Source organism: Emydura macquarii, unplaced genomic scaffold (assembly GCF_026122565.2).
Source record: "Emydura macquarii macquarii isolate MOO-44397 ecotype Brisbane River unplaced genomic scaffold, CSIRO-AGI_Emac_v2 contig_3343, whole genome shotgun sequence".
NCBI lineage: Eukaryota > Metazoa > Chordata > Testudines > Chelidae > Emydura > Emydura macquarii.
Window position 1 is genome coordinate 57,232 of NW_027133480.1, and position 25,463 is coordinate 82,694.

The window sequence follows — 25,463 nt, forward strand, 5'->3', positions numbered from 1 at the left end:
ATGTATAAAACACAACTTTACTGAAATGTTCTTTTGAAGAAACTGAACCAGATTCTCGCCTCTGAACCAGCTCCTTTGTGCTACTTAGGCAGCGTAAAGGAGCCAAAATCTGGTAGTACTTGGCCAGCTGACAAGTCCTTTGATGGATAAATGAGAGAAAGCTGGTCCACCTGGTTCCTGCATCAATCACATTCCGAGCATGGCATAGAGAGTGGAAGGGGATGTATCAGGTTCTGCTTTACTAATTCTCAGATGGTATATGGTCTCTAGATCAGTCTAATAAACGTTAGCACAGGAGAGAGTCTGACCCACCATCGCATGTGTTTTTAAAATAGATTACCTAGATCATACCCTTCCTTGTAAAAAATAAAAAACTCATAGGAAGGGCAAAGTTATGCACTACACTACATTATATAGTTTTTAACCTGGAGTGTGACAGCCTGCAGAATGGGCCCTTCTAACCTGCAGTGTCCTAAGATCTTTAGTGAAAACAACTGGATCTTCAGGCATCTGTGGAGAGGCATGTCATCACTGTACAGAGGGCCAGAACTTCCACACTACCCTTTGGGTTCCCCATTCTCTATTGTGGTATGGCTCCCCCAGGAGTTGTGTTGTGATGGCCTCTCATTCTGTACCTGAGATAATACCCCCCATGGTCCCAAGAGAGGGCTGACACAATTAAATCATTATGCCATGCCATCATGTAAAATCTCTACATACTGCTCACAATTAAACCACAGTAAAAGAACATATACATATTAATAGGGTTTGTTTCTAGTGAAATCTTGCAAAGATCAGTTTTTGACCCTATGATATTTAACATTTTTATTAATGATACGGAAGAAAACATAAAATAATCACTGATAGAGTTTGTAGATAACAGAAATTGGGGGAGTGGTAAATAATGAAGAAGACAGGTCACTGATTCAGAATGATATGGATCATTTGGTAAGCTGGGCACAAGTAAACAATATGTGTTTTAATATGGCTAAATGTAAATGTATATATCAAGGAACAAAGAATGTAGGCCATACTTACATGATGGGGGACTCTATCCTGGGAAGTAGTGACTTTGAAAAAGATTTGGGGGTCATGCAAGATAATCAGCAGAACATAAGCTCCTAGTGCAATGCTGTGACCAAAAGGGCAAATGCAACCATTGGATGCATAAACGGGAATCTCAAGTAGGAGTAGAGAGGTTATTTTATCTCTGTATTTGGCATTGGTGCTACTGCTGCTGGAATAGTTCTGGTGTCTACAATTCAAGGATGTTGATAAATTGGAGAGGATTCAGAGAAGAGCCACAAGAATGATTAAAGGATTAGAAAACATGCCTTATAGTGATAGATTCAAGAAACTCAATCTATTTAATTTACCAAAGAAAAGGTTAAGGGGGGACTTGATTACAGTCTATGAGTACTTATATGGGGAACAAATGTTTAATAATGGGCTCGTCAGTCCAGCAGAGAAAGGTATAACACAATCCAGAGGCTGGAAGCTAAAGCTAAACTAATTTGGACCGGAAATAAAGTGTAAATTTTAAATGGCAAGAGTATTTAACCATTGGAACACTTTACCATGGGTTGTGATGGATTCTCCAGCACTGATGATTTTTAAAACAAGATTGGATGCTTTTCTAAAATATGTGCTCTAGGAATTATTTTGAGGAAGTTCTCTGGCCTGCATTATACAGAAGGTCAGACTAGGTGATCACAATGGTCCCTTCTGGCTTTGGAATATATGCATCTATGAATTATGGTTGCAAAGTGAAGCAAAAGGGTAGGAAATTCCAGAATTAAAGTACTTGTATAACTTTAATTCGGCTTCCTTCTGTATATGCATTATGAGACAGTCTAATTACACGATCACATACTATTTTTCCATAGGATCCCTGCCTCATTCAGTGTACAGGAGGGATTGAGGTTCACTTAATGAGCATCTCTTCAGTATTTTTTATCCTTATTTTTCAATGTATAGCTTGATGCCATATCTGCATGCTGTTCAACCCTACTCTGAAGACATACTTATTAATCTCTTCAAGGGCTTTTCTGTGGCTCTCATCACTACAGAACTGAGCATAGGAGAATTGTAATTTGTTTTCAGAGTCTTATAATTTGACCAAATTTGGTCAGATTTTCATGGGAAAGGCAAAAGGCACATCCTGACAAAAAGGTCATTCCCCTGCCAAATTTCACATACCTGCGACAAAGCATGGGGCTGCTAATGCTGTTCAAATAAAAGGTTGCCAGAATGTTTTTAACATAGACAAAACAATATATTTTCCCCTAGCCTCATTCTTGGAAATGACTTAACCATTTCATCAGAAATTTTCCAAAAATTTCAACCTGAGGCAACACCCAGCATACAAAATAGTTAAAGTTTGGCAAAATTATAACAAACTGAAAACAGATTCTTATAGTGGGAAATGTCAGGCAACCTTAATAGGTAGTGCTACTAGCCCTGTTTATAGCAGAGGGATGTGTGTTTATATACCCATAGATAAACACACATATTATGGTTATATCCATATGATAAATTGCAGAGCCATATGCTAAAATACATTTATCAGGCACCATTAATTGTCTTAATCAACAGGATTCTGTCCACTAATCCATCTCCACTGGAATTACTTCTCACATCCCAGGCTTTTGAGCAGCTTCAGTCAGATGCCATTTCTTTTTAAATAACCTACCAGAGAAATGTTTCCTCTTTTCCCTCAAATGTGGAAATGTTTGTATACAAACACAGAAAATTATACACACACACAAAGAAAGAGAAGGGAAAACTTTCTATGTGAATAATATATGCTCTAACAAATATGAGAATATTTAGATATATGAGATTATGAATATGAGATTTCTAGCAAGAAAAAATTGACTCATAGTGTAAACTGTGAATTTCTTAATGAATAATATTTTTGTATTGCATCTCTTTTCCCCCTTTTACCTTATTTGTATTTTCTTCATTTATTACAGACATAGTTTGTGTGGCAAACTTCAGTGTACACCTGTCAGTCTTGAAAATCTTCCTGCTTCTAGTATTATCACCAATCAAAATGGTGTTTTATGTGTGACTTCTGACTTTAACCTAGGGTCAGATATCCCTGATCCTGCTCAAGTTCATAAGGGCACTGCTTGTGGAGAAGGAAAGGTAAGGTAGATCACAGCAGTTATTGCAGACTGGATGACACTTATTGACAAGTTTTCTTTTTAATACATCTTACTATAAGACCCTAAGCTTTCAAAAATATTAATCCACCTTTTAATTTTCCTCATAACTGTGTGGACTCATGATGCTCAAAACACTTGTCTCGTAAAGAGTGTCTCAGTGTGTTTTAACCTTTGATATTCAGCTGGGAGAATCCCCTCAGACTTACAGATAGTGCCTTTTCTTTGTCACATGAAGTCCCATTCAGGTTTAGCTGACACATGAATTACTAAAAACTGCCATTTCCCCTCCCTCCCTGGTGCTCTGCAGGAAAATTTTGGCAGCATGACAAAATCAGTAAACCTTAATGGGCTGCGCTCAGGCCACAACCAAAACAGCAGCACACATGGCATTGGGAACTTGAGTAAAGTTGGAGTAGCTTTTTCCACCTCCCAAAAGAGAGCCAGCTCACTTCCCGATCGCCCCTAGACCCAGCAACCCATGCCCTCCTTAGGAAAACAGCCTTCTGCTGCTGTCAGCAGATGCTATGGGTAAAAGTGGTAGTACTCTGTGCTGCAAGGCTGAAAGTTCAAAGTTCACCCTGCTGATGGGAATTTGCTATCATTAAACAATATAGAATTTATTTGATCTTGTTCTAAAAATTATGGAAATTACATACAAAATTTTATGCAAAATTTGCATTAAAAGAATATTGGTAAGATTGCAAAGTCAGATACTCAAACCTTAGGAGACGCCAGATTTGTGGTTGTCCACACAACCTTAATTCATTCCGCTTCTGCGTATGCATTCTGATACAGGCTTTAATTACATGATCAGATACACTTTTTTTCAAAGTATCCCTGCCTCAGTCAGTGCACAGGAGGGACACAAGGAGCAGAAATAGCACTGTGAGAGCAACTTTAAATCTGGCATTTTCTAATTTTTGAGTGCTTAACTTTGCGGCTCAAGTAATGTTCTTTTAACATAGATTTTGAGTGTTTTATATATGTGTGTGTGTGTGTCTATATATTAATATAATAAATAGTACTTAATATTCATTTATGTATACATACACACAGAGAAGTAGTATTTATTAGCTCTGTACTGTAAAGCCTGGTATTTGGTTTAACAAAGCTTTAAAAGAAACAGTGATTTATATTCTGATTCCATTTGCATCAAAGTTGGTCCTAGTGCTTGGAAATGTGTGATAAATTAAACCATAGAGTTCTAAAGAATCAAGTGTTTTTAGCCAGCCTTGTTTCTCACCACTTACATTTGCAGTATTGCTGTTTTTATGTATATTATTTTATGTTTATAAAATATTAGGGTAGTTGAAATACCCTTTTAAAATAGATATTTAATATTTTTCAGGCCTGTGTAGACTTTAAATGTGTTAATGCAAGTGAACTTGGTTACAACTGCGATGTAGTGCAGAAGTGTAATGATCGTGCTGTAAGTATATTATTTTTATTGCATTAGGCTTCTAGACATTTTTGATAGGTGCAATAGATCTAAATAAATAAAATAAATAATGAAACATGTGCTTTGTTTTTTTCTAATCTCTACTAAAAGTCAAGTCCATTTTTTTTTAATCTGTAGTTCATGTTACCCAGGCACTGTAAACCATTCATCACTAATGCGGATAGTACATTTAATATGAAATAGGCAAAGTAGATCCCATTATATTACTATATGAGCTGTCCAATTTTCAAAGCAATGTAATTCTCTGCAGAGGAAAATATACTGAATTATGCAGCTCAGAAAGGTCTGAAGGCTGTAGCCTGAGGTGGCTTCCAAATAAAACACTTGCATGTGTCTGATAAAAAAGGAATCTTTAGAAAAGAGTGCAGCTATCATAGGCACAAGATCTTAGTCAGCTTTTAAAGTCTTTCAGTTTGAATTATCTATGTTATCACTAGTAACAATTGTAAAGAAATTCATTTTGAATTGGAACCTGATGTCCTTTCAAGCATGGGATTTGGGCTCAAAGCCAGTTGAAGTCAATGCGAGTCCTTTTATTGACTGCAGTGCACTTTGGATCAGGCCCTTGTTTAACAATCCTGTGTGGAATCCTTCTTTTTTTCCCATCTGTCGTATGGAGCATGGAGCATTAAATAATATAAATGCAAAATAAGACATTTCAGTGCTAAGAAATATTTACTTAATTGTGGTGCTTTTTGTGGCTACAGGTGTGTAACAACAATGGGAATTGTCACTGCAATCCTGGATGGGCACCTCCTTTCTGTGATAAATCAGGTTATGGTGGCAGTATTGACAGTGGTCCAACTCATATAGGTAGGATGCTGAAGCTCTTTCAGTTTGACTGTAATGTCTAATAAAATAAACTACTACTTACTTATTTATTTTTATTACGATAGCACATAGGTGCCCCAGTCACAGACCAGTTCCTTAGAGGATGGACTGAATCCTCTGCTGGCTTAACTCCACTGACTTAAAGGGAGTTATATGCAATGTAGTTATAGCTGTGTCAGTGCCAGGATATTAGAGAGACAAGGTGAGAGTTATTCCAGCAGATAGTCTGGCTCAACATTTGTATTGTGTAATCTTGTACTACAAAACAAATCTGATATTTGTTTTCTATCAAAAACATATTAATTGTTTAGGAATCATTATTTTTATAAAAGCACAGTTATTACAAAAATAGATACAAATCTATTTACATCACAAAAATTCTGGGGGATTATGGCTGTGGGCTGAATTCTGTGCTCCTTATTCACTTAAAGAATTGGTAGGATCATGCATGTGCATAAAGAGATCCACCCATCTAAATCTAAATCTAAATTTAGGAAATCCTAATAAGCAGAATGGGCCAAATCCTGTTTGCTTTTTATATTTTTCTTTATTTTTATATTAAAAAAACTAACAGTGATTCATAACTTTATAAAAACCTTTTTTTCTGTTCTGAATTCTTATTTTGAAAAGAAAAACAACCTACTTTTGATTTGTCAGTGTGCTGAAATATGTTGAGTCACAGAAATAATAAAAATGAGGGATGTGCAAGCAAAACATTTTTTAAAAACAGGTGAAATTGTGTTTGTCAGTTTCAGAGATCTTGAAAAAATAAATATTATGGAAAAAGAAAAGTTAGCATGTTACTTTCATCTCTTAAAAAAAAAAAAGTAAGCAACCTCTGATCTTGGGGCCAAATCCTGCTTGTCTGATTTATACTATTAATTACAATGACTTCATTGGATCTACTAATAGGTGTATATTGATCAGAATTTAATCTATGATTATTTAGAGGTTTTAGCATTCTCAACAAGAAGGTTCGTAGCAGCAAAATATTTGCATAATGAAGTTAAACAAGATGATTAGTTCATGCTGTGAGCATTGCTTTTTCCTAGATACATCACTTCGAGATGGCTTGCTTGTGTTTTTCCTGTTTGTGCTTCCAGTGTTGATTGTAATTGTGATAGCAATTGTCAAGAGAGATGCAATAAAGAGAAGGTTTTGCCGGAAAAGTAGAAGACGATACAGGTATCACAAATGTATTTTCATCACAATCCATGTCATGCTTGTCACAATAGGGTATCTCATCACTTGATATATGACGTTCTGATGCTACTGAGAGCAGGTTTTAATGTCACAAGTGTTATAAAGCAGACCCCTGTGGGGGCTTTGTCCGTACTAGAGCTCCCACCACGTCCTATCACCAGTGGAATTGCATTGGTGTTAGCAACAGTAGGAAATAGTTGCAAAATACCCATTCTAACTATGGCCTAAAGGGAGAATTTTGAACCTCTGCCTGAGTATTTAATGATTTTCTTGGGATTTGGTGCTCATGATTGGATGATTGGATTCATGGGATAATGAAATGTTATCTCTGTAAATTAAATTAGAAAGCTTGAGGAGAGATCTGTAGCATCTATGTTTTGTCATATAAGGATGGTATCATGTCTTTCTTTAAGTGCAGCTAGTCACAAATGTACCTCACTGTAGCTGTTATAAAACTTCCAGATGAGGAAACTAGATCCCCTATTGCTCCTTACTACTTTAGAATATTAAACTAATTTTGGATTTTTGTCAGATAAAAAGTACATATACAGTCCATTTCTTTTCTGGAATAGGTTGGAAAAATTATTAGTAAATTCTGAAAAAAGTATAAAAATGGTGGCAAGATGCACTAAATTAGTTGCAGTGAAGAAGTAATAAAGAGAGATGATATCAACATTTGAAGGTCTAATGTTAAAGTTTGAAGAAGGGGGAGTGGATTCAGTATTGTAAATAAGTTGAAATGTCATCCTCAGGTGTTTAGGGAATATTGGAAGTTAATATTGGATTGTTTTATTGATTAGTTCATATGCATTGCTTCAGATTTGGCCATATTTACACCTTCTGAAACTGCTGTTGGCTGGAGGCAGTTTTCTGTGAGGTTAGGTTACAGTTCAGTGGTTCAGAAAGCCTATGTTTGTTTAGGAAGATGATCTGTACAATGGAAAAAAGCTATAAATTTAGATTCTGATCCTGAAATTTAGGGTGTGAGCGGACTGTCCATGTGCAGAGCCCCATTAAAATCAGTATGCAAGGGGACCCATTATCACATGTAGTATTGGAGCTTTTTTTTTAATAGGAAACAAATTATGCAGAAAACCCTAAAATTATGAAATCTATATTTTTCCTCTGTCCCAGATAGTGATCAATTGATGATGCTTTGAGCTCCCTCATAAAGCACAGCTTAGTTCTGGGTATGCTGTCCAAGGGCTATATGAAATCCACACTGGTAAATTCTGTATCTCCAAAATAAAGATTAAAACGAAAAGAAACACTTTGCCCTAAATTATGCTCATGTAGTTCCACACATTTGGTCTTCTGATGCATTTGTGGTTTTCTCAGGCAGCAAAGTTTGTGGCTATGCAGGAACCCTTTTTTGTTTTAATTAAACTATCCAGTTCCTCCACACAGTTCTCAAGTATTCTTTTCTAATATATATTGTATTCATTTATTGTAATATTTGTATTACAGTAGCATCTGGAGGCCCCATAGTACTAGGTAGTGTATAAACATATAGTAGGAGAACTCTGAAGAACTTATAGTCCAAATAGACAATTCAGATAAGGGGTGCGAATGGAAACAGAGGCCCAGAGAAGTAAATGACTTGTCCAAGGTCACACAGAGATGAAACTAGACAAAGAACCTTGGTCACCAAACCCTGACCAGTACCCTAGTCACTGGACCACACTGCTCCTTAAATTTATTTAAAATAGATTTATATTGATTTTTCTGATTATCTGAATTTTATTCTAGGAATGACAATATACAGCAGCCAAGGCAAAATAATGGACCAAACCAGAACAGTGCTATAAATAATCAGGTAAGACAATGTTCGATCATACTGTCTCCTATTGAATACATTTCACTGATGACTGAGTTACTGTACTTTAGAAATCATGATGTGCTTTTTAGAATTCTGTATGAAGGTCTGACTTAGTGATATAATAGATTAGAGCCATTAGAATATCACAGGGCATTTGAAGGGGTTTACACCATTTTAGACAGGATTCAGGACTATTTTAATTTTTGTCTGGGTGAGGATGAGAGATTCTTTCAGATTCTGCCATCCACTGGCCTCATGACCCTCTTTTGGAAAACAGAAGCTGGACAAGCCTCAACGCTGATCTTAGTACTGACCAGAGATGCTTTCTTCCCACAGAAATTGAACATTAGTCTGCAGAGCTACTCGCTAATCTAAGTGATGTTGGACCTAAACTGTGATCCACATAGAACAATTGCCAAGCCAACCCTGTAGATCCATTTCTGGCAAAAATAAATAAGTAAATGCTAAGAGAATATGAAGAATTTGCAGAGAAAATGAAAAGAGCCCTGAAACTTTGGGTTTTTAAATTAAGGAGTAATGCAAAATAGTAGAAGTGTGACCTTGCTAAAGAAAGCACTTTAAAAATAAATTAAATTAATAGGAAAGTACATTTGGAACACATACAACTTTATTTTCTCCTTCCAATCTCCCTGGCACACCATCCATTTAAAAAAATCAGCTGGTATCATTTTGAAATGTTTGTGTTGTTTTATAGCCCTGATTGTGAAGATTTGCCTGTCATGCCTTTAAATTTTGCCACTGCCCTCTTCAGTGTTTTCCTCACATCCCTTTCTGTTGGTTTTTTTATTCATGTTTTTTGTTTTTTCTCATTCTAATTTCTCTTCCCTTTTTCTTTGCTTAGTTCTCTCTCATTGTTTATAAAGCTTTGCAAATATTAACTTATTACTTCTCACAACACTCCTGTGCAGTATGTTAACAAGTGTAATCACATTTTACAGATAGAGAAACTGAGCCATGTAGAGGGATAAGTAATGTGCCCAGCATCACTCAGAAAATCTGGGGCAGGTGTCAGAATTGAGCCCAGGTTTCCTGTTTCCCAATCCTAGCTCAGTCCACGGGGCCCTATTACTCATACTTTTCACACAAACCTTCGCTTTTCATTTTTTCCATACCTTGCTTTTCATTTCCCAGACTTCCTTCCACTGACCTTTCTGACATTATAATTTTTTCAAAGTGCCTTGGGAATGACAAGACAACCTGGTCCAAACATACATACCTATTTTCCCAGCGTATTAGCATGAAAATTGAAGACTGCCACTTTCCAATGGCAATTGTTACACAATCAGTCATAAAATAATAGTTTGTAGAGGAGAGAGAAAAATTTGGAGCTGAAGCACAGTAGATCTGGGTCTTATTCCCAGCAGTGCCACAATCTTTGTGTGAGAACCTGGGCCTCAGTTTTCTCATCTGTATAATACAATGATAATACTTACCTACCTCACAAGCAATTGTGAGATTTGATAAATTATTTGCAAAGTACTTTGAAATCATTAGATGCTGCTATATAAATTGAAAGTACTAATAAATCCTAAACTCTTAAAACTGAAAAGGGTTTGTGAGATATTTTGTCAAAAAGGTATTAATAAATATTCTGCTATTTTTGAATATGTATACGTGTATAGCGTTCTCAGTTAAAGATTTACAATAGTGTTATTTTATAAATTTTATTTTCCTAAAATGAATAATTAGCCACACGTTTTTTCAAAGATATGTCTAGTGTTAATGGGTTTTTGTAACTTTTTTTTTACTTCATAGTTGTTGCTCTCTTTTTCAGCTTGCAACAAAAAATTCTGGGATTTTTACAATATCGCATTTTCCTGCTCCAAGGTTTGTAATTTTTAAAATTTGTATTGTATTTTTTTAAAGATATGTGTTTACAGCATTGTCATCACACACAAAGGGCACAAAGTGGCTAGTAAATCTGGCACACTCCTAGCTCTCTTGCCTAGTGTCTTTTGTACAATGTTTTGGACATTGTAAAATAGGCCATATTTACAGTGTTTATATATTTGCAGGGAAGTTTTCAAAAATCTTTTCTCATCATCATTCTGAAGTCACACAGTGCTATTAAGGTGGTCCCAATAGAAAAATGAGACATTTTTCCTCATTAAGAAGCAAATCCAGCCTGCTGCCAAGGATGCATAGATAACAGAATCAGTGTTTCTGTTATATAAGGTGGGGGGCTGATGACAGTGGACCATGCAAGGAATGCACATCTCCTGGACTGTGCCAGGTGCAGCTCCACATGAACTTCCTGTAATAGAACACTAAACTATATTATACTGTTCCACCACTAGGTGGCACTGTGTATAAAAATCTTATTTAAATAACCTCAGCTAGACCTGTCAGAGCACTAAAGGATCTTGTGATGAACATGTCTGATGTGTATACAAGCGAGCTCTGTAGTCAGTCCATATCTAGTACAGGAACATGACTCTTTCTTCATAGCAGAATACACAGGCTAGAAAGTGCAGAAGATCTCCTTACCCAAAGATCCTCACAGGGCAAGGGGGACACTTAAGACCATGCAGAGGTTATTCAAGTCATTGGGGTGGCTGCTGAACTGTTATGTGACATGGCGGGAAAGTGGGGAGAATTCCTGCCCACTGTGCATCTGGTAAATGTCCAACCTAGCTATTTGGGCCATCCTACTGGTATTTCCATCATCCAACCTCTTACTTCTCTGAAGGTATGTCTACACTGCAGAATGAAGTCAGTTTAATTTCAGCTGACTTTCACCCACTGAACTTACGAAGTCGGAGACGCGTGATCACACCATGCACATTGTGTTGAGGGTTTGCATCCCCGCCAGCCGCACTTGCATCAATAAACAAAGCAGTGCATCATGGGTAGCCATCCCACAGTGCAACTACCCACAGTGCCTTTTGGCAAGGTTGTCTTCCTGCCATGATGAAACATGCTCCCTCTCCCCCCCTCCCCCCCCATCCAAACAAAGAGATGAACGTTTTTTCACACCACTTTTCCAAATCTATCTCTGCCACGCGCATGCCATTGCTGGAGAGGCATGGAGCTCGCTCAGCTGTGCACTATCATTGTGAGCATCACAAACACCTAACGACTTATCCTGCAGTATTTTCAAGGCCGAGACAGGAGCCACAGCATGGAAAATTGCAATGTTACTTGAAGCCGCTCTGCTACAAGCCATAGAGCGAAACAATTCCCATTTGCTGCAGGCTGTCAAGCAACATCTTCAATCAGTGGAACGCCAGTTCTGGTCCTGGGAAACAAGCACAGACTGAGGGGATCACATTGTTATTAAGGTTGGGGGTGATGAGCAGTGGCTACAGAACTTTCATGTGCGAAAGGCCACTTTCATTGAACTTTGCACAGAGCTGTCCCCAGCCCTGAAGTGCATGAATACTCGCTTTGAGACCTGTTCTGACAGTGGAGAAGCAAGTGGCCATTGCTCTGTGGAAACTAGCGATCCCAGACTGCTATTGGTCAGTTGGGAATCAATTCGGAGTTGGTAAATCTACTGTGGGAGCAGCTGTGATGCAAGTGTGCCGGGCCATTAATAGACTTCTGCTAAGAAGTGACTTCCGGAAACATACAGGACATAGTGGAAGGGTTTGCCACAATGGAGTTCCAAAACTGTGATGGGGCAATAGATGGTACACACATCCCTATCTTAGCACCGGACCACCTTGCTACAGAGGACATAAACTGAAATGGATACTTCTCAATGGTGTTGCAGGCCCTTGTGAATCACAGAAAACATTTCGCCGACATCAATGTGGGGTGGTCTGGAAAGGTGCATGATATGCGCATCTTTAGGAACTCAGGCCTGTTCAAAAAGATGCAGGTGAGCACTTTCTTTCCTGACCAAAAAAATAAATATTGGCGATGTTGAAATGCCAATAGTGATCCTGGAGGATCTGCCTACTCCTTGTTCCCCTGGCTAATGAAGCCCTACACAGGGCATCTGGACAGTGAGATGGAGCGTTTCACTAATATGCTCAGCACATGCAGAATGGCGGTGGAATGTGCGCTTAAAGGCAAGATGGAGCAGTTTGCTCACTAGGTTAGACCTCAGTGAACGCAATATCCCCACTGTTACCTCTGCATGCTGTGTGCTCCATAATGTGCATGAAACAAAGGGGGAAAAGTTCCCGCAGGATTGGGTCGTAGAGGCTGAGAGGCTGGCCACATATTTTGAGCTGAGAGCCAACCACGGAGCGCTGCGCTTCAGGGAAGCACTGAAAACCCATTTTTTGGAATGAACCGCAGTAATATACCTCTCAGTGCTGTGCCTTCCTTTCCCATCCCCCACCCTCGCACCATCATTCCCCTCCGCTTCTTTCCCCACTGACAATCCCTGAGTGCTCAATGAATAAAGAGTAATGTTTTTTAAAGCAGTACAGTTTTATTGGTGACCTGTTACAGAGTGGGGAAAGGAAGATAATTTAACATTCTCAAAAGGCTGCTTGGGCATCCAGAGCAAAGTGTGACTGTGCAAACAGCAAAGCACGCACATTCCCAATTCTTAAAGGGGCCGTCATCTCTTTCTGCTCCCCTCCACCAGCATGGAGTGGAGCATGTACTGCACCCTGTTCAACCTCCTCCTAGAGCACTTGGGGGTGGGAGCTGGTACGAAACAGCTTGTTGTTTGAGCGTTTTGGAGGCGCTGCAGAGGGATACATTGATGGCCCATTCAACAAGAGCTCAGGCTTCGTCAGCTGCTTTCCTAGCTCAGGTCCCGATACAGGACATCTGCAGAACTGTGACATGGTCTTCTGTCCACACCTTCATGTCCCACTATGCCATCACTCAACAGGCCCAGGATGATGCTGGATTCGGCAGAGTGGTATTACAGTCAGCATGTCTGTGGACATGTGGCCCACCTCCAGGGGCACTGCTTGTGACATGAATGGACTTGAGCAAGCACTCGAAGAAGAAAAAATGATTATTAACCTTTTGTAACTGTTGTTCTTTGAGATGTGTTATTCATGTCCATTCCATGACCCACCCTCCTTCCCCTTTGTTGGAGTTACAGCAAGAAGAAACCGAGAGGGGAGGGGGCCGTCAGCGTCCCTTATACTGGCACATAAGTGCGCAGCTGCAGAGTGCGCTAGAGTTGGCCCTATGGAAACCACTGAGGGAAAAATCTCCAGCACCTGTGCATGTGGCGCGCAAACACCTAACATAGAATGAACATAAGCAAGACATCTTGAAGAACAACAGATTAGTAACCTTTTTTTTTTCTGTAACTGTGGGAATTTTTTGCTCAACACAAAATGCATATGGATATACAAATTCCCTTGCAAGTTGTAGTTTGTTTAAATGCCAAACAAAACAAACTAGATGCTTCAAACTGAACATTGTGGTAGGTGTCTGATATCAGCCTTACGAAAGATGAAATCATATGCAGACAGCATTCAAACTAGTGGTGCAAAAATAAATAGAGCTCTTGAGAAGAAAAATGAGCAACTGTTTTGAAAAGCATTTGAGATAATAGTAGGGGGGCAAAGTACTGAAGTAGGACTGTTTAAAAACCTCTCAAAAAGTTCCTCTTCCATCTTAATGTAAGTATATTAATACCATCTTGGGTGCTAAATGCCTTTTACTTGTTTCTTTAGTAGTGTGAATTATGAAATATTGTTGTATATCCAACCTTATATCAGTCACAAATACTGCCATGGACAACCTCTTCAAAATGAGAATGTACATGGCTGCATTGTTGTGGAGAAAAACGTACCATAGAATTTTCTGAAATTTCAATTAGAAAGTTGGCCCTGAAATGACACACAATTCCAGAAAAGCAAATATATTAATAACTAGAATGTGAGGCCTGCTTCCACTGAAATTAATAAAAGGATTGGCCCCATATCTATACTCAAGATACTTCAGCTTTTTGGATTGATTATTGTCACTTATAGCGGACAAAGTTTCCTTAGTACTTCAGAAACTAAGATGCAATCAAGGATTTTAGGTCTGAAGTATTTGTCTGTGCCTTTGTTGCCACTTTTATCTTTTGTTGGTCTTTTCTATTTAGATTGTAAACTTTTTGGGGCAGAGACTGTTTTGTATTATGTGCAGTGTCTAGCACCATGGGGGCTGCAATCTCAGACAGCCTGTAAATGCTATCATAATATGAATAATAAATAATTACTAACATTCAAAATGTTTTAAAACGAGAGGTTCAACACCATTGTAACAGGCACTTGAGAAATAACTTTGATAGGGTAGATTTCCTGATACTACTCTTTGTCAACTCTTGAAATATGGTCTCAAACATGCACTAAAAGTATTTTTCACTCTTTAGGCAGCCAATACAAAATCAGTTTCCTGCAGCTCCTTCAAGATCTCATCAGCGACCACCGGTCCCACCCAGACCTGTTGTCTGAAAACCATTTTTAGGAGTTCTCACAAATTCAGACAAATGCCTTGAGTAAACTGAAAAAAATCAAAGGTAAATTAATGAACTATTTTAGAATTGTTAATTTTTTCTGTGTTATATAAATGTCTCAATCCTGCAGTTCTAAGAGTCAGAACTCCTTTTGAAACATAATGGACTGTTTCATCAGAAAAAGCATGTTCCTGAGTGGTGATGAGCATCTACCATTCAATTTCCATTCATTTCAATGGAAGTTGCAGGTGCTCAGCTCCTCCCAGGCTGAGGCCTTTTTTATCAGAAAGCATAAGAGCCCAACTCTTCTTTCTCTTCAAGCATATGTACAAATAATCATCTCTTCCACAACCTACACTTTCTTGCAGCACTGCACAAAACTAGCAGCTGGAGAGTTTAAAATGGATTTTAACCCATCTTTTCACCTTCCTAATACTGAGCTTCTGTGTAACTCAGGCAGATCTGGAGGCCTGTCCTATGGGGAGCAGCACTGCCTGGAATCTCCGCAGTACCAGTGTGCTGGACCCCTACCTCCATCACTCTCTTATGCTAGTGTTTGTGAAGAGATCCTTGAGAGGCAGCATTACAGCTGTTTTCCCAGTGCCTGCAGCCAGAACCAAGGTTTTGGGGCTCCTTTATGCTGCTCCAGCCCTTTTACACAAGGAACAGGGGCTGGAGCAGTGGTGAGAACTTCTTATTAGCAATATTATATTTAAACTCAACTATTACAAATAAAAAACAAAAGAATTTTGATGAAGGGAATATAATGAAGGAACCTCTTTAAGGAATAAATTTGGGTATAAATAATTAATCTGTAGCCTCAGCACTAATTTTTATTTTATTATACATATCCTTGTGTACCACCTTATTTGCTGTACATACCAGGGAAAATACTAGTTGCTTAACTACATATTAAATGTTTATTGGTATTTACAATATGAGATTTCTAGAAATACCTTCAACTCTGAAATGAACAGATCTTTCTAAATGTGACATTATCGGCAAGGATTTAAAAGATTTAAAAGAAATAAACTGATTTAAAAGAAATAAACTAAAATTGCACAGAGTTTGGCAAAATGAGAACTAATGGAATGAGGACATGGAGAATCTATTACATATATTAAGGGTGAAAACACAGTGGGAGAAAAAAAGAAAAGGTTTAAGGTGATCCAAAGTGATAGGAATGATAAGATAAACTTAACCAAAGGATACTTCAGGCTGAATATCAGAGAGAATTCCCAGTTCTGGGCCATATCCCTCCCTTCTGAATCTGTGCGAGACACCTAAGGTGGAGGAAAGCTTTGTAAGAACTCCCTTGCTGAGTTTTTCTGTTCTTCTCAGAGAAATTTGCTTGTGGCTTGTGGGGTCTCATTGCTACCTGCTCTGCCTTCTGTGCTCACTTATCCCTACCTAGGATTCTTTCACATAGAAAGGTGAGATCTATGATTGGTGGGCCAGCTTCATGTGTGAATCTTGGGAGCATAAACTAACATCCTAAGATCTATTCAATTATGGAATAGTCTCCCAAAAGAAGTAGTGGAAACCCCCATATTGTCATTTTACAATTGAACCGGACAACGCAACAGAAAATACACTGTAGAAAAAAATTCAGCACTGACAAGGAGATGGATTAGATGACCTAATAAATCTTTTCCATCTGTAATTTCTCACTCTGTGGAAGGCAGACATTCTTAGTTTTATTAAATATGTGCCCATTGTTAACCTATTGCCTACTGTTTTATTAACAACATAATAGAATATAAGTAATAAGAAGTTGTTAATGTTAGCATATTTAATAGTACCTTTATTTTATGAATGTAAGAAATATAAAAGTTAATTTTGTACTCTAGTAATGTATACATGAGGAATCTGTAAATCATTTGCACTGGTACTACTTCCGATACGGAAAAAATGTTTACAGAAAACTAGTATTGAATTTTATTTCAAACTAAATCTGAATAAAAATTAATGGTTCATACCTATATTGGTTGCAGTAGCATTCACACATCTAATTTATTATGGACATACTATCCAGTGTTTTAAGGAACATTTTGTTATTCCCATCTTGTAAAGGAATTGACTCAAGCAATTCCCTAGGCAAAGAAATCAGAATGTATCTTAGAATTTCAGTAACTTTCATGCTAAACATAAATAAATAAAAAAAAATGTATTTATGTACATGAATAAAATACTGTATGAAGTAAAATGGAAGTACACTTTTAAAATTACAGAAAGAAATATTTGTTCCTGGTGTTGTTTTAAAAGTACTAAAGTTCTGTGAAAGTGATTTTTCTGTCAAAGCTCCTAAGGATGCACTTATTGCATGTATAAACTCACGATACATGGGCTCAAACCAAAATTCTTTACCCAAAGACTACGTGTATTCTTCAAAGACACTGTCTGTGGTACTGGCAAGAATTTTTCTCTAAAGCATCTTAAGTGTTTGAGTACTGTAAATCAATATTTGTGAAACATGTAACATTAAAAGGTAAAAATATTTACATATCTCATTTTCTGAGTGTATGTAGGTGATGTATGTTATATAATGGGCAAATATATTCTGACTGCAACAACTTCTGGAAAATGAATGAATGGGAAGATAATTTAAGAGAACATTTGTTTGAAGATAAGTCTCCAAGATATACAAGGTTTCATAGAAATTCCTATTTTATTTTATTTTTTTACTGGTTAAGAAAAAGGTGCAGTAAGGGAACCGCTACTGCTATCTACTTGTGGTAATTCACAAATGAAATAAATGATGTCTTAACCCATTTCACGTCAGTCAAATTATTATGTAAAGTAGAAAACATCTGAAAATATTTAACTCATTTTTTGGACACTAACTAGATCTCGGGTTTTAAAAAGGTATGGACAATAATTTCACTGCTTACAAAAATACCATCAGTGAAAATACTGTACTTGGTATTTTGTAGACATAGTAACATTATGAGTCTATTCATTGTAAAGGCAGCATAGTTGATCAGACTAAGTACAGAAGGGCAAATCAGGTCTCATCAGTTCTAATTTTGGCTCTGAAGACATTTTGCAATCTTAATCAAGGGCCCAGATCCTGCAAGCTGACCTGCCTAATTCAATCTCCTATGCCCACACAGACCTTCAGCTCCATTGGTGGGAGGCCATAGCTAACCTTGCAGGGTCACGGTCCACGTCAGATAAGGCAAAATCTGCTCTCCTTAAACCTACAAGTAGCCTCGTTCATTTCGGTGAGACTACGTGAATAAGGTCAATCAGAAATGCCTCTCTCTGTGTACTTTGGTTTCCAGCCCCTTTGATTTACCATACCTGCTTCACAGAGGTGTTCTGGAAATAAGCATTTCTAAAGCATTGTGAGATCTGAAGTGCTGTGTCGGTACCAAGGGATAGAATCTGAAAACTTATTTGTCAGGTAACTTCCAGTGCACGGGGCGGGCTATTTACGCTGTCAGCTGCCACAAACCAAGGAAACCGACAGATTTAAAGGATGATTTCATACAGCTGAAATGGATAGAAAAAAATCTTCCTCGTGCTGAACAGTGCCGGTGTCAGAGACAGAGGACAGGGAGCGGTGCTGGGGCAGCCCAGGACAGGAGCCTGGAGACGGCCAGCAGGGGCAGTGCGGGTGTCCCTCTCCGCGCCCCATCACCTGCCAGCAGGGCAGCCGCTTCGCCGCCGGGCGGAAGGGAACGGCAGCGGCAGCGCCCCCCCCCAGCCACCTGCCAATCCCGGGGCTCCCGCTGCGCCCTAGACGGAGCCTTCCCGGGCAGGGTGTTTCTCACCCGTCCTTCCCCCGTGGCTATGATCGCGGCAACACAGGGACAGGACCCCAGAGACCCCCACTGCCGGTCGGCGGTCCCCAATGACTCCCACCCGCCTCCAGGACCCGAACGCATTGCTACCCACGACGGGTCACAGGCCCCGCCCGCGCGTACAGGCGGGGCAAGGGGAGACTGGCGACACTGCGCACGCGCATATGGGTCAGCCGGTGTCGGTGGCAATTGCAAGTGCGCATGCGTGTCCGGACAGCCGTTGACGACTGCACGCGCGCGGGTGGGCGTGTCAGCCGGGCATGGAAGCGCTCGCTGGCAGTTGCCCCTCCCTGATGGAGGCTGCCGGGACCCGGCGCCTGGGCATATGCCTCTTGTGCGGGTTGCCGGCGTCGGGCAAGTCCACTTTGGCGCGGGCGCTGAGTCAGCACAGCCAACAGCTGCCGCGCGGGGGCCTGCAGTGGGACTGGGACTGGGCCCTCCTGACCTACGATGACCTCATTCCGCAGGAGGCCTTCAGCCAACCGGAGACAGAAGTGGGGCTCGTGGGACAAGACCCATTGGTCAGTACAGATTTTCCTCTTCTGATTGGCTAGCATAAATCGACACCCTCTCCCCCCTCCGCTGATTGGCTGGCTGTGCTGAGCCGACTGCGGTCGCACTGATGCCAGTTGAGGGGCCGCCATCCCCCCCTATGACCCGCTGGTCGCTAAATCCCGGGCGCTGCCTCCCTCTGTAGTGCCGAAGGCGGTGTGAACCTCAGACGCCGCTTACTCGGCCTGAGACCCCTGAGCTGGGCGTGGCTCACACGCCTGGCCGTTGTTTCTCTTCCCGTCCTGTGCTGACCACAGAGCTGCCTCCCGGCTCAGCCTGGGAATTCCTGCCCCAACGGGGATGGTTTCTTCTGGGGAAGGTGACCCCAGGGCAGAGCTTTAACTGTGGTGGTGCCCTCCCCCGGCTGAGTCCAGATTCTGAGAGAGGCAGAGCCTTTGCAGCTTGTATTAAGATGAAAGGCTATCGGGAGCACTTAGCACAGGCTCTGCAGACTGTTACCATCTCCTCCAGCTCTGCCCTTCTGACCCCTCTCTCGCGTTTCCATTCTGGTTTGCTCTCTTTCTGCATTTCACTGCGGAGCACACCCCTATCCGAACTGCTGTGGGTGAGGGTGGTAATCGGAAACTTTAGACACCGAGGAACCACAATTGTCCCTGCCCAGCAGCTCTAATGTCAGCTAAATGTTTATTTCCTAAACGCAAAGAGATTCAGAGGGAATGTCAAATTTCTACCCCAACCTCAGTCCCAGATCTACATATTGAGGTATGAACCAGTGTTAAATCTGCTGCTATATCTAAGTATGAGTGAATTAAAGACAGCAGCAAAAGGCCTCCTTTCTTTGAAGTACATGAGAATGTAGCTATATCAGTACAATTGGTCCCAAGTTCTCTGGCTGAAGAGCTTGTATCCGAACTCAAATAGACATAACACCTAACATTGCGTACAGTTCAAGCACAGAGACATGAAGGCATGTGAGGAGATCAACCTTTGGGGCAGTGATTCAGCAAAGCAGTTAAGCACATGCTTAAATCACTATTAAGAAAATGCACTTTAGCATAAAGTGCTAAGCATGTGCTTAAGTGCTGTGCTGAATCAGGGCCTTTGCCACAAAGGTGGCCCTGAGGAAGGAGAGTGCTAGGCTTATATGAAGTTGGAAGGCTATGTTGTGGGTAGTGGGCAACATGAAAGAAAGTGGAAGGCTAAAGAAGAAAAGAACAGTCATGAGAGAGAATTGGAGGGAACATGAGTCTAGGGAGTGGGAGCGAGTATTCATTAAATTAAACAATATTAAATGTGAAATACTTTGTTCTTTTTCATAGCTGTCTCGCTGGAAATTGTACCGACACGAACTGTTAGTGTACCTTGAACACTTTTTGCAAGCTTATATTAATGGAGATCACTTGTGTGCTCCAACAAACAGAACTGAAGCAACATGGAAAAGTTTTGTTTCCTGTTTCAAAGAACAAGGATTGATATCTTCAGAAATACATGATGCCAAATCTTGTCATTACTTAATAAATACAACCACTTCCAGACCATTGTATTTTGTTTTGGATGATAACTTTTATTATCGAAGCATGAGATATGAAGTATACCAGCTAGCTCGCAAATGTAATTTTTTTTTGTCCTTTACATGCATCGATTTCATGTTTTATAACAAAATAATTATTCTGCAGATTCAGTGAACTTTAACTGCTTAGCACATTTTGGAAGTTATTTTAATAATTAAATTAATTCTAAATGGCTAAAATATTTCAATATAAAGCATGCATATGTTTAAATATAACTAGCTTCTGACTGCATTATAGGTAACGTCTAGTTTATGTAAGGTTTCTCTATTTCTCACACACATTGTTTTCAGAAAGTATTAGTTTAGCAGTTTAAAATTATTATTTTCTTCAATATGAACATGTTGTGAAATTCTTTCAGATTCATTGGGCTTCTGCCAGTTATTTTTAGACTGTCCACTTGAGTCCTGTTTACAGAGGAATTGTCTGAGAAGTCAGTCGTTACCTGAAGAGACCATATGTCTAATGGCAAGAAAAATAGAAGTACCAAATCCTGAGAAAAACACATGGGAACAAAACAGCCTAATTCTGAAAAGTGTTGAATACACTTCAGAAGCTAAGTATGTTGTTATATTAAAGCTCTCCTTTAGATCGTTTGCTTTCATGGAGAGGCAAATAACAATTTTCATGCACTACATATGTGCAGTATTTCATACATTGTAGAGCTATTTTTGGACGCCAGGGAATTGACATAAATGCATATTGCACATAAAAATATTTTAAAACTTGGCAGCATGAGCCAATAGTGATTCTACAGCAGGCTTAAGAGGATGCTTGTACCTATTTTTAGCAGGGATCTGCACATGCATGCAAAAAAATGCTTCTGCACAGTCTTAAACCAAGTTGCTGTTTGTGTTTTATATTCTTGGAAAAACAGCTTTCTAATGAAGGTGCTAACACACCTTTATTAAGAGCACAGCTACATTTTAATATTTTTAAAACAATTGTAATTCTCTGCAGAGTTGTACAGTGGAGAGAGTGTTACAAACAAAAAAGAAAGGAACAGGAAGGTGTCATTTTCATTACAAAATTATTTATGTTCATTGATTCTTATTAATTTTCTCAAATCACAATCCTTTAAGATATTTTTTTCTTCACAATGATCTGGGCAGATGTTGATGACTCCATAGTTGAGGTCATGTTGAGATTTCCAGTTGAAACAGGATTTCAATCTCTTTGTTGGGGATGAAAAGCAATGATCATCATAACCAAAATTACATAACTTCTTACTATGGTACAGATTTGTGGCTGACCTTGCCAACGCTTATGCATAGGAATAAGTTTATCCATATGAGAATTTTCATTGAAGTCATAAATCAAGTTAAACACTTGAAACTTTAGATAGATGTAGGTTTAAGTAGTATCTCATGTATAGAATCATTTACATAGCTAGGAAGGACAAAGATTTGTTTACTCCAGAAAACTCATCAAATAAAATGTCAAAACCTAACATACAACTTTAAATATCAAAACTTCTTTATCCTTGCAAATTATATAATTGATTATGTGTATTTTGAAAAGGTTTATAAGCATTGTGGACCAGAGTTAAGACTAGTTAGGAATGAGTATGGTGAATTTTCAATTGTCAGTCATTAACTGAATTTTGGAACTGTAACAGTTATAGCATATTTATGAAATTTACTGACAGCTTCCACAATTTGTAATGTGTATTTTTTTTTAGTTGTAATGTTATTCTTGTCCTCTATCTTATATAAGGTGTATATTATTTATTTTGCAACCTTAACTATATAAATTAACTGCTTGGGGTTTTTTGTTCCATTTTATATGTTAATTTTACAAAACGACTGAGAAGGTTTCAGTAATATTGTTTTTTAGTTTGCAGGTGATTGATTTGTTAGTTACTGCTTTGGAAAATCCAGTGAAACAAATTGTGGAAAATACTGAGCAAAAGGTAGTTCTAATTGTCTTTAAACAGATGGCCTTCTGCAGATTATATTGAAATAATTAATTGTGCATTTTTAGTTGTACTCTGTTCACCTTGATGTCTAAAAATGAGAAATTCCTTTCACAATTCTTGCTTGCAAAAGCACAGAGGAAAAAGACTATGTATGTAATGAGTTCTTTTCTCTATGAAAAATAGTGCCTGAGCTACAAATTCTTAATTAACTCATCTGGACGGTATTTTAGCAAGCTTTGAATATGTTCTGCAGTTGTTAAGATAATGCCTCCCAGAACTGATTGACTGCATTGGGAGGGAAATAGTATGCTGCCCCCTTAAAAAGGTGAGACAGATTGCTTTTCCCTTGGTACAATTGAGGCATTCCAGGAGAGGTAATGCCATGGTGCAGTTCCATGCTACTCCCCACACAAAGCTGTAGTCCGCCCCAAATAATGAATACTACAGAATTGTTTTATTTATATACAGTGGGGGAGGGACACACAGAAGTGGGTGAAATTCTAAACCACCTGAACATTTTTGGATGCATTTCTACTCTTAAATATAACTTTCTGTTGGTCTTGGATAGGAAAAAGACCGAGCAATTTGTGCAGCTAGTATTCTCCACCAAGCTGATCAGGCTTTCAGACGAATTGTCTCTCAAACAATGAAGGATGTGAAAGGTATGTATAGCATATTCTAATTGTCATTCTCCAGAGTTATATAGCTTGTCTGGTAACTAACATAAGGTTGAAACTGTGAAATCCTCATAGACTTAAATAGTATAAGATCAGACCCTAGGATCCTGCAAGTACACTCATGTGAAACTTTACTTTCATGAGAAGTCCCACTGAAGTCAAGTGTTTGCAGGATCTAGGGCAAGGTCTTTGAAACTTAGCAGATATGTGAAGATAAAACTACAGTTTTATTTTTCTTTTAGATGAAAATATATTCCCAAATGAGATGAAGATTCTGGCAGAAGAACTTAATAAGCTTAAAGCAGAGTTTTTGGAAGATTTACGACAAGAAAATCATCAAAAAAATCTATTTTGTCTGCCAACCAATGAATTTATGACAAATGTCATTTCTTCATTCCAACAAGCAACAGACAGTGTAGTGAAGCAATTTTTTTCTTTTAAATGAGTGCATTGTGTTTTCAGTGTAAGGAATGTCCAAAAAAAAAAAAAAAACTTATTCAGCAGGATAGCTAAAACTATCAGAAGAAGACACAGCTGCCATATGTGGAGGTTCATATTAATTTATAATTTTGTTTGTCATAGTTATGAAACCAAAGAAAACCCCATATTTCATCTTTAAGAGTAGGCCAACAATAAGAAGAAATGAGTTTTGAAGATGAAAGATTTTTGGAGCTCTAGTTCCCTGAGTGTGTCTGAAAATATCTGGGGTGCAAATCTTTGAATTCCTTCCCTGGCTCCTCCATCTATACTGTTTTTCTTCCTTGCTTCTGAACTTCCTTGATCGCCCATATAGCCATCCATCTGTTCCTTTCCCATTTCATATTAGCCCAGTTTTCCTTTTTTCCATGTCACTTGCCCTTTTTCAGTAGAAGCAAAGAATTCTCAAATCTTCCTCCCAAACCTTTGCTCTTCCAAGGTATTTATAGCTAGGTAGTGTTGTACATAGGTAGAAAAGTCCTGGTTTCAAATGCTGTTTGCTCTTGGTAATTAACCTCCTCCTACATTATTAAAGTCATCATTCCTATCGGGATAGTCAGAGTGTCACATGTCATCATCCTGCATAACTATAGAGTGAATATGTAAGAAATTAACAGAAAATTATAATCTGTTTTATTTAATAGTCATTACAAACAGTATGACATTAGCTGGTTAATGTCTACATGATGCTTTTTAATATGTAAAGTGTTAGGTAATATTAATAAAGAGAGACTATTAGGATATCTTTGTACTCTGTGACTTTCTCTTCCACAGCTGTTGTTGTTCTAGTCATGTGGATAATTGCACCTGCTGGGCCTTTCTTTCTCAGCAACATATACATGGTCAGTGTGTATCATATTTACATGATCTCTGTTCTGCAATATTTGGCAACAGAGATCAAATCAAACCTGCAGCTGCCGGTTGTGTGCACTTTTCTCTCCACACAGTGCAAGTGTCAAATCTAGAAGATGCATCTTGCACTGTGTAGAGAGAAAAATGGTAATCTCTCACTTCCAGAAGAACAGACAGCGTTGGGCTACTTTAGGCAATAAAATGTTTAATATTAAGTCAGGCAAGATTCAGGTCCTGTAACTAAAAGCTGTCCTGCTGCTTATGCTAGTCCATCTTTCTCCAGCATGGTGTGGATGATCCACTTGAATCAGAACAGTAATAAAAAAAACTCAACTTCTGCAGCTCTTAGAGCACACAACCAGCAACTGGGAGGTTTTTGTTTCTAATCCTTATGCTCTGCTGATTTGGAACAGGGACTTGAAACTGACTTTCCCACTTTCGAGGTGCATGCCCTAACTGCTAGGCTACGGAGTCAGTATCTCTCATTCTCTATCCCCAAATAAATAAATAATTACTTATACAAAGTTGAACAGCTTCAACAGGTACGATTGACCCACGCCAGAAGAGCCTGGTGGTTAGAGCGCTCTCCTGGGAGGTGGGATACCTGGATTCAAGTCTCTGCTCCAAATGTAGCAGATCGGGGAATTGAATCTAGGTCTCTCACATCCCAGGTCAGTGTCTTAATCACTGGGTAATGCATTGTTCAGTGGTAGTCTGGGGAAGACAAGCATGCTTACCCTCAGTGGTTTATTATCTAGACATGCTCTGAGGAGATTGGCGGG

General features: G+C 38.9%; 2 protein-coding genes across 3 annotated transcripts in view; both read left to right on the forward strand.

Annotated features, from left to right (window-relative positions):
* Positions 1-17,634, forward strand: part of LOC137143566 (disintegrin and metalloproteinase domain-containing protein 9-like) — a 46,506-nt gene extending 28,872 nt beyond the window's left edge. The window contains exons 16-22 of the mRNA XM_067533394.1: positions 2,976-3,150; positions 4,519-4,599; positions 5,337-5,442; positions 6,513-6,645; positions 8,413-8,479; positions 10,278-10,330; positions 14,787-17,634. Of these exons, the coding sequence (XP_067389495.1) occupies positions 2,976-3,150; positions 4,519-4,599; positions 5,337-5,442; positions 6,513-6,645; positions 8,413-8,479; positions 10,278-10,330; positions 14,787-14,868 (697 nt within the window). The 3' untranslated portion in view covers positions 14,869-17,634. The remainder of the gene's footprint in view (positions 1-2,975; positions 3,151-4,518; positions 4,600-5,336; positions 5,443-6,512; positions 6,646-8,412; positions 8,480-10,277; positions 10,331-14,786) is intronic.
* A 1,146-nt stretch (positions 17,635-18,780) lies between these two features.
* Positions 18,781-24,572, forward strand: PSTK (phosphoseryl-tRNA kinase). 2 transcript variants are annotated; one of them, XM_067533400.1, is made up of 6 exons: positions 18,781-19,197; positions 20,509-20,800; positions 21,119-21,317; positions 22,594-22,669; positions 23,244-23,337; positions 23,595-24,572. In XM_067533400.1, exons 1-6 carry the CDS (start codon positions 18,937-18,939, stop codon positions 23,795-23,797), a joined length of 1,125 nt encoding a protein of 374 aa, XP_067389501.1. In that variant the 5' UTR covers positions 18,781-18,936; the 3' UTR covers positions 23,798-24,572. The 2 variants fall into 2 exon arrangements, with proteins under 2 accessions (XP_067389501.1, XP_067389502.1); XM_067533401.1 differs by lacking the exon at positions 18,781-19,197 and adding an exon at positions 19,307-19,951.
* The last annotated feature ends 891 nt before the right edge of the window (positions 24,573-25,463 follow it).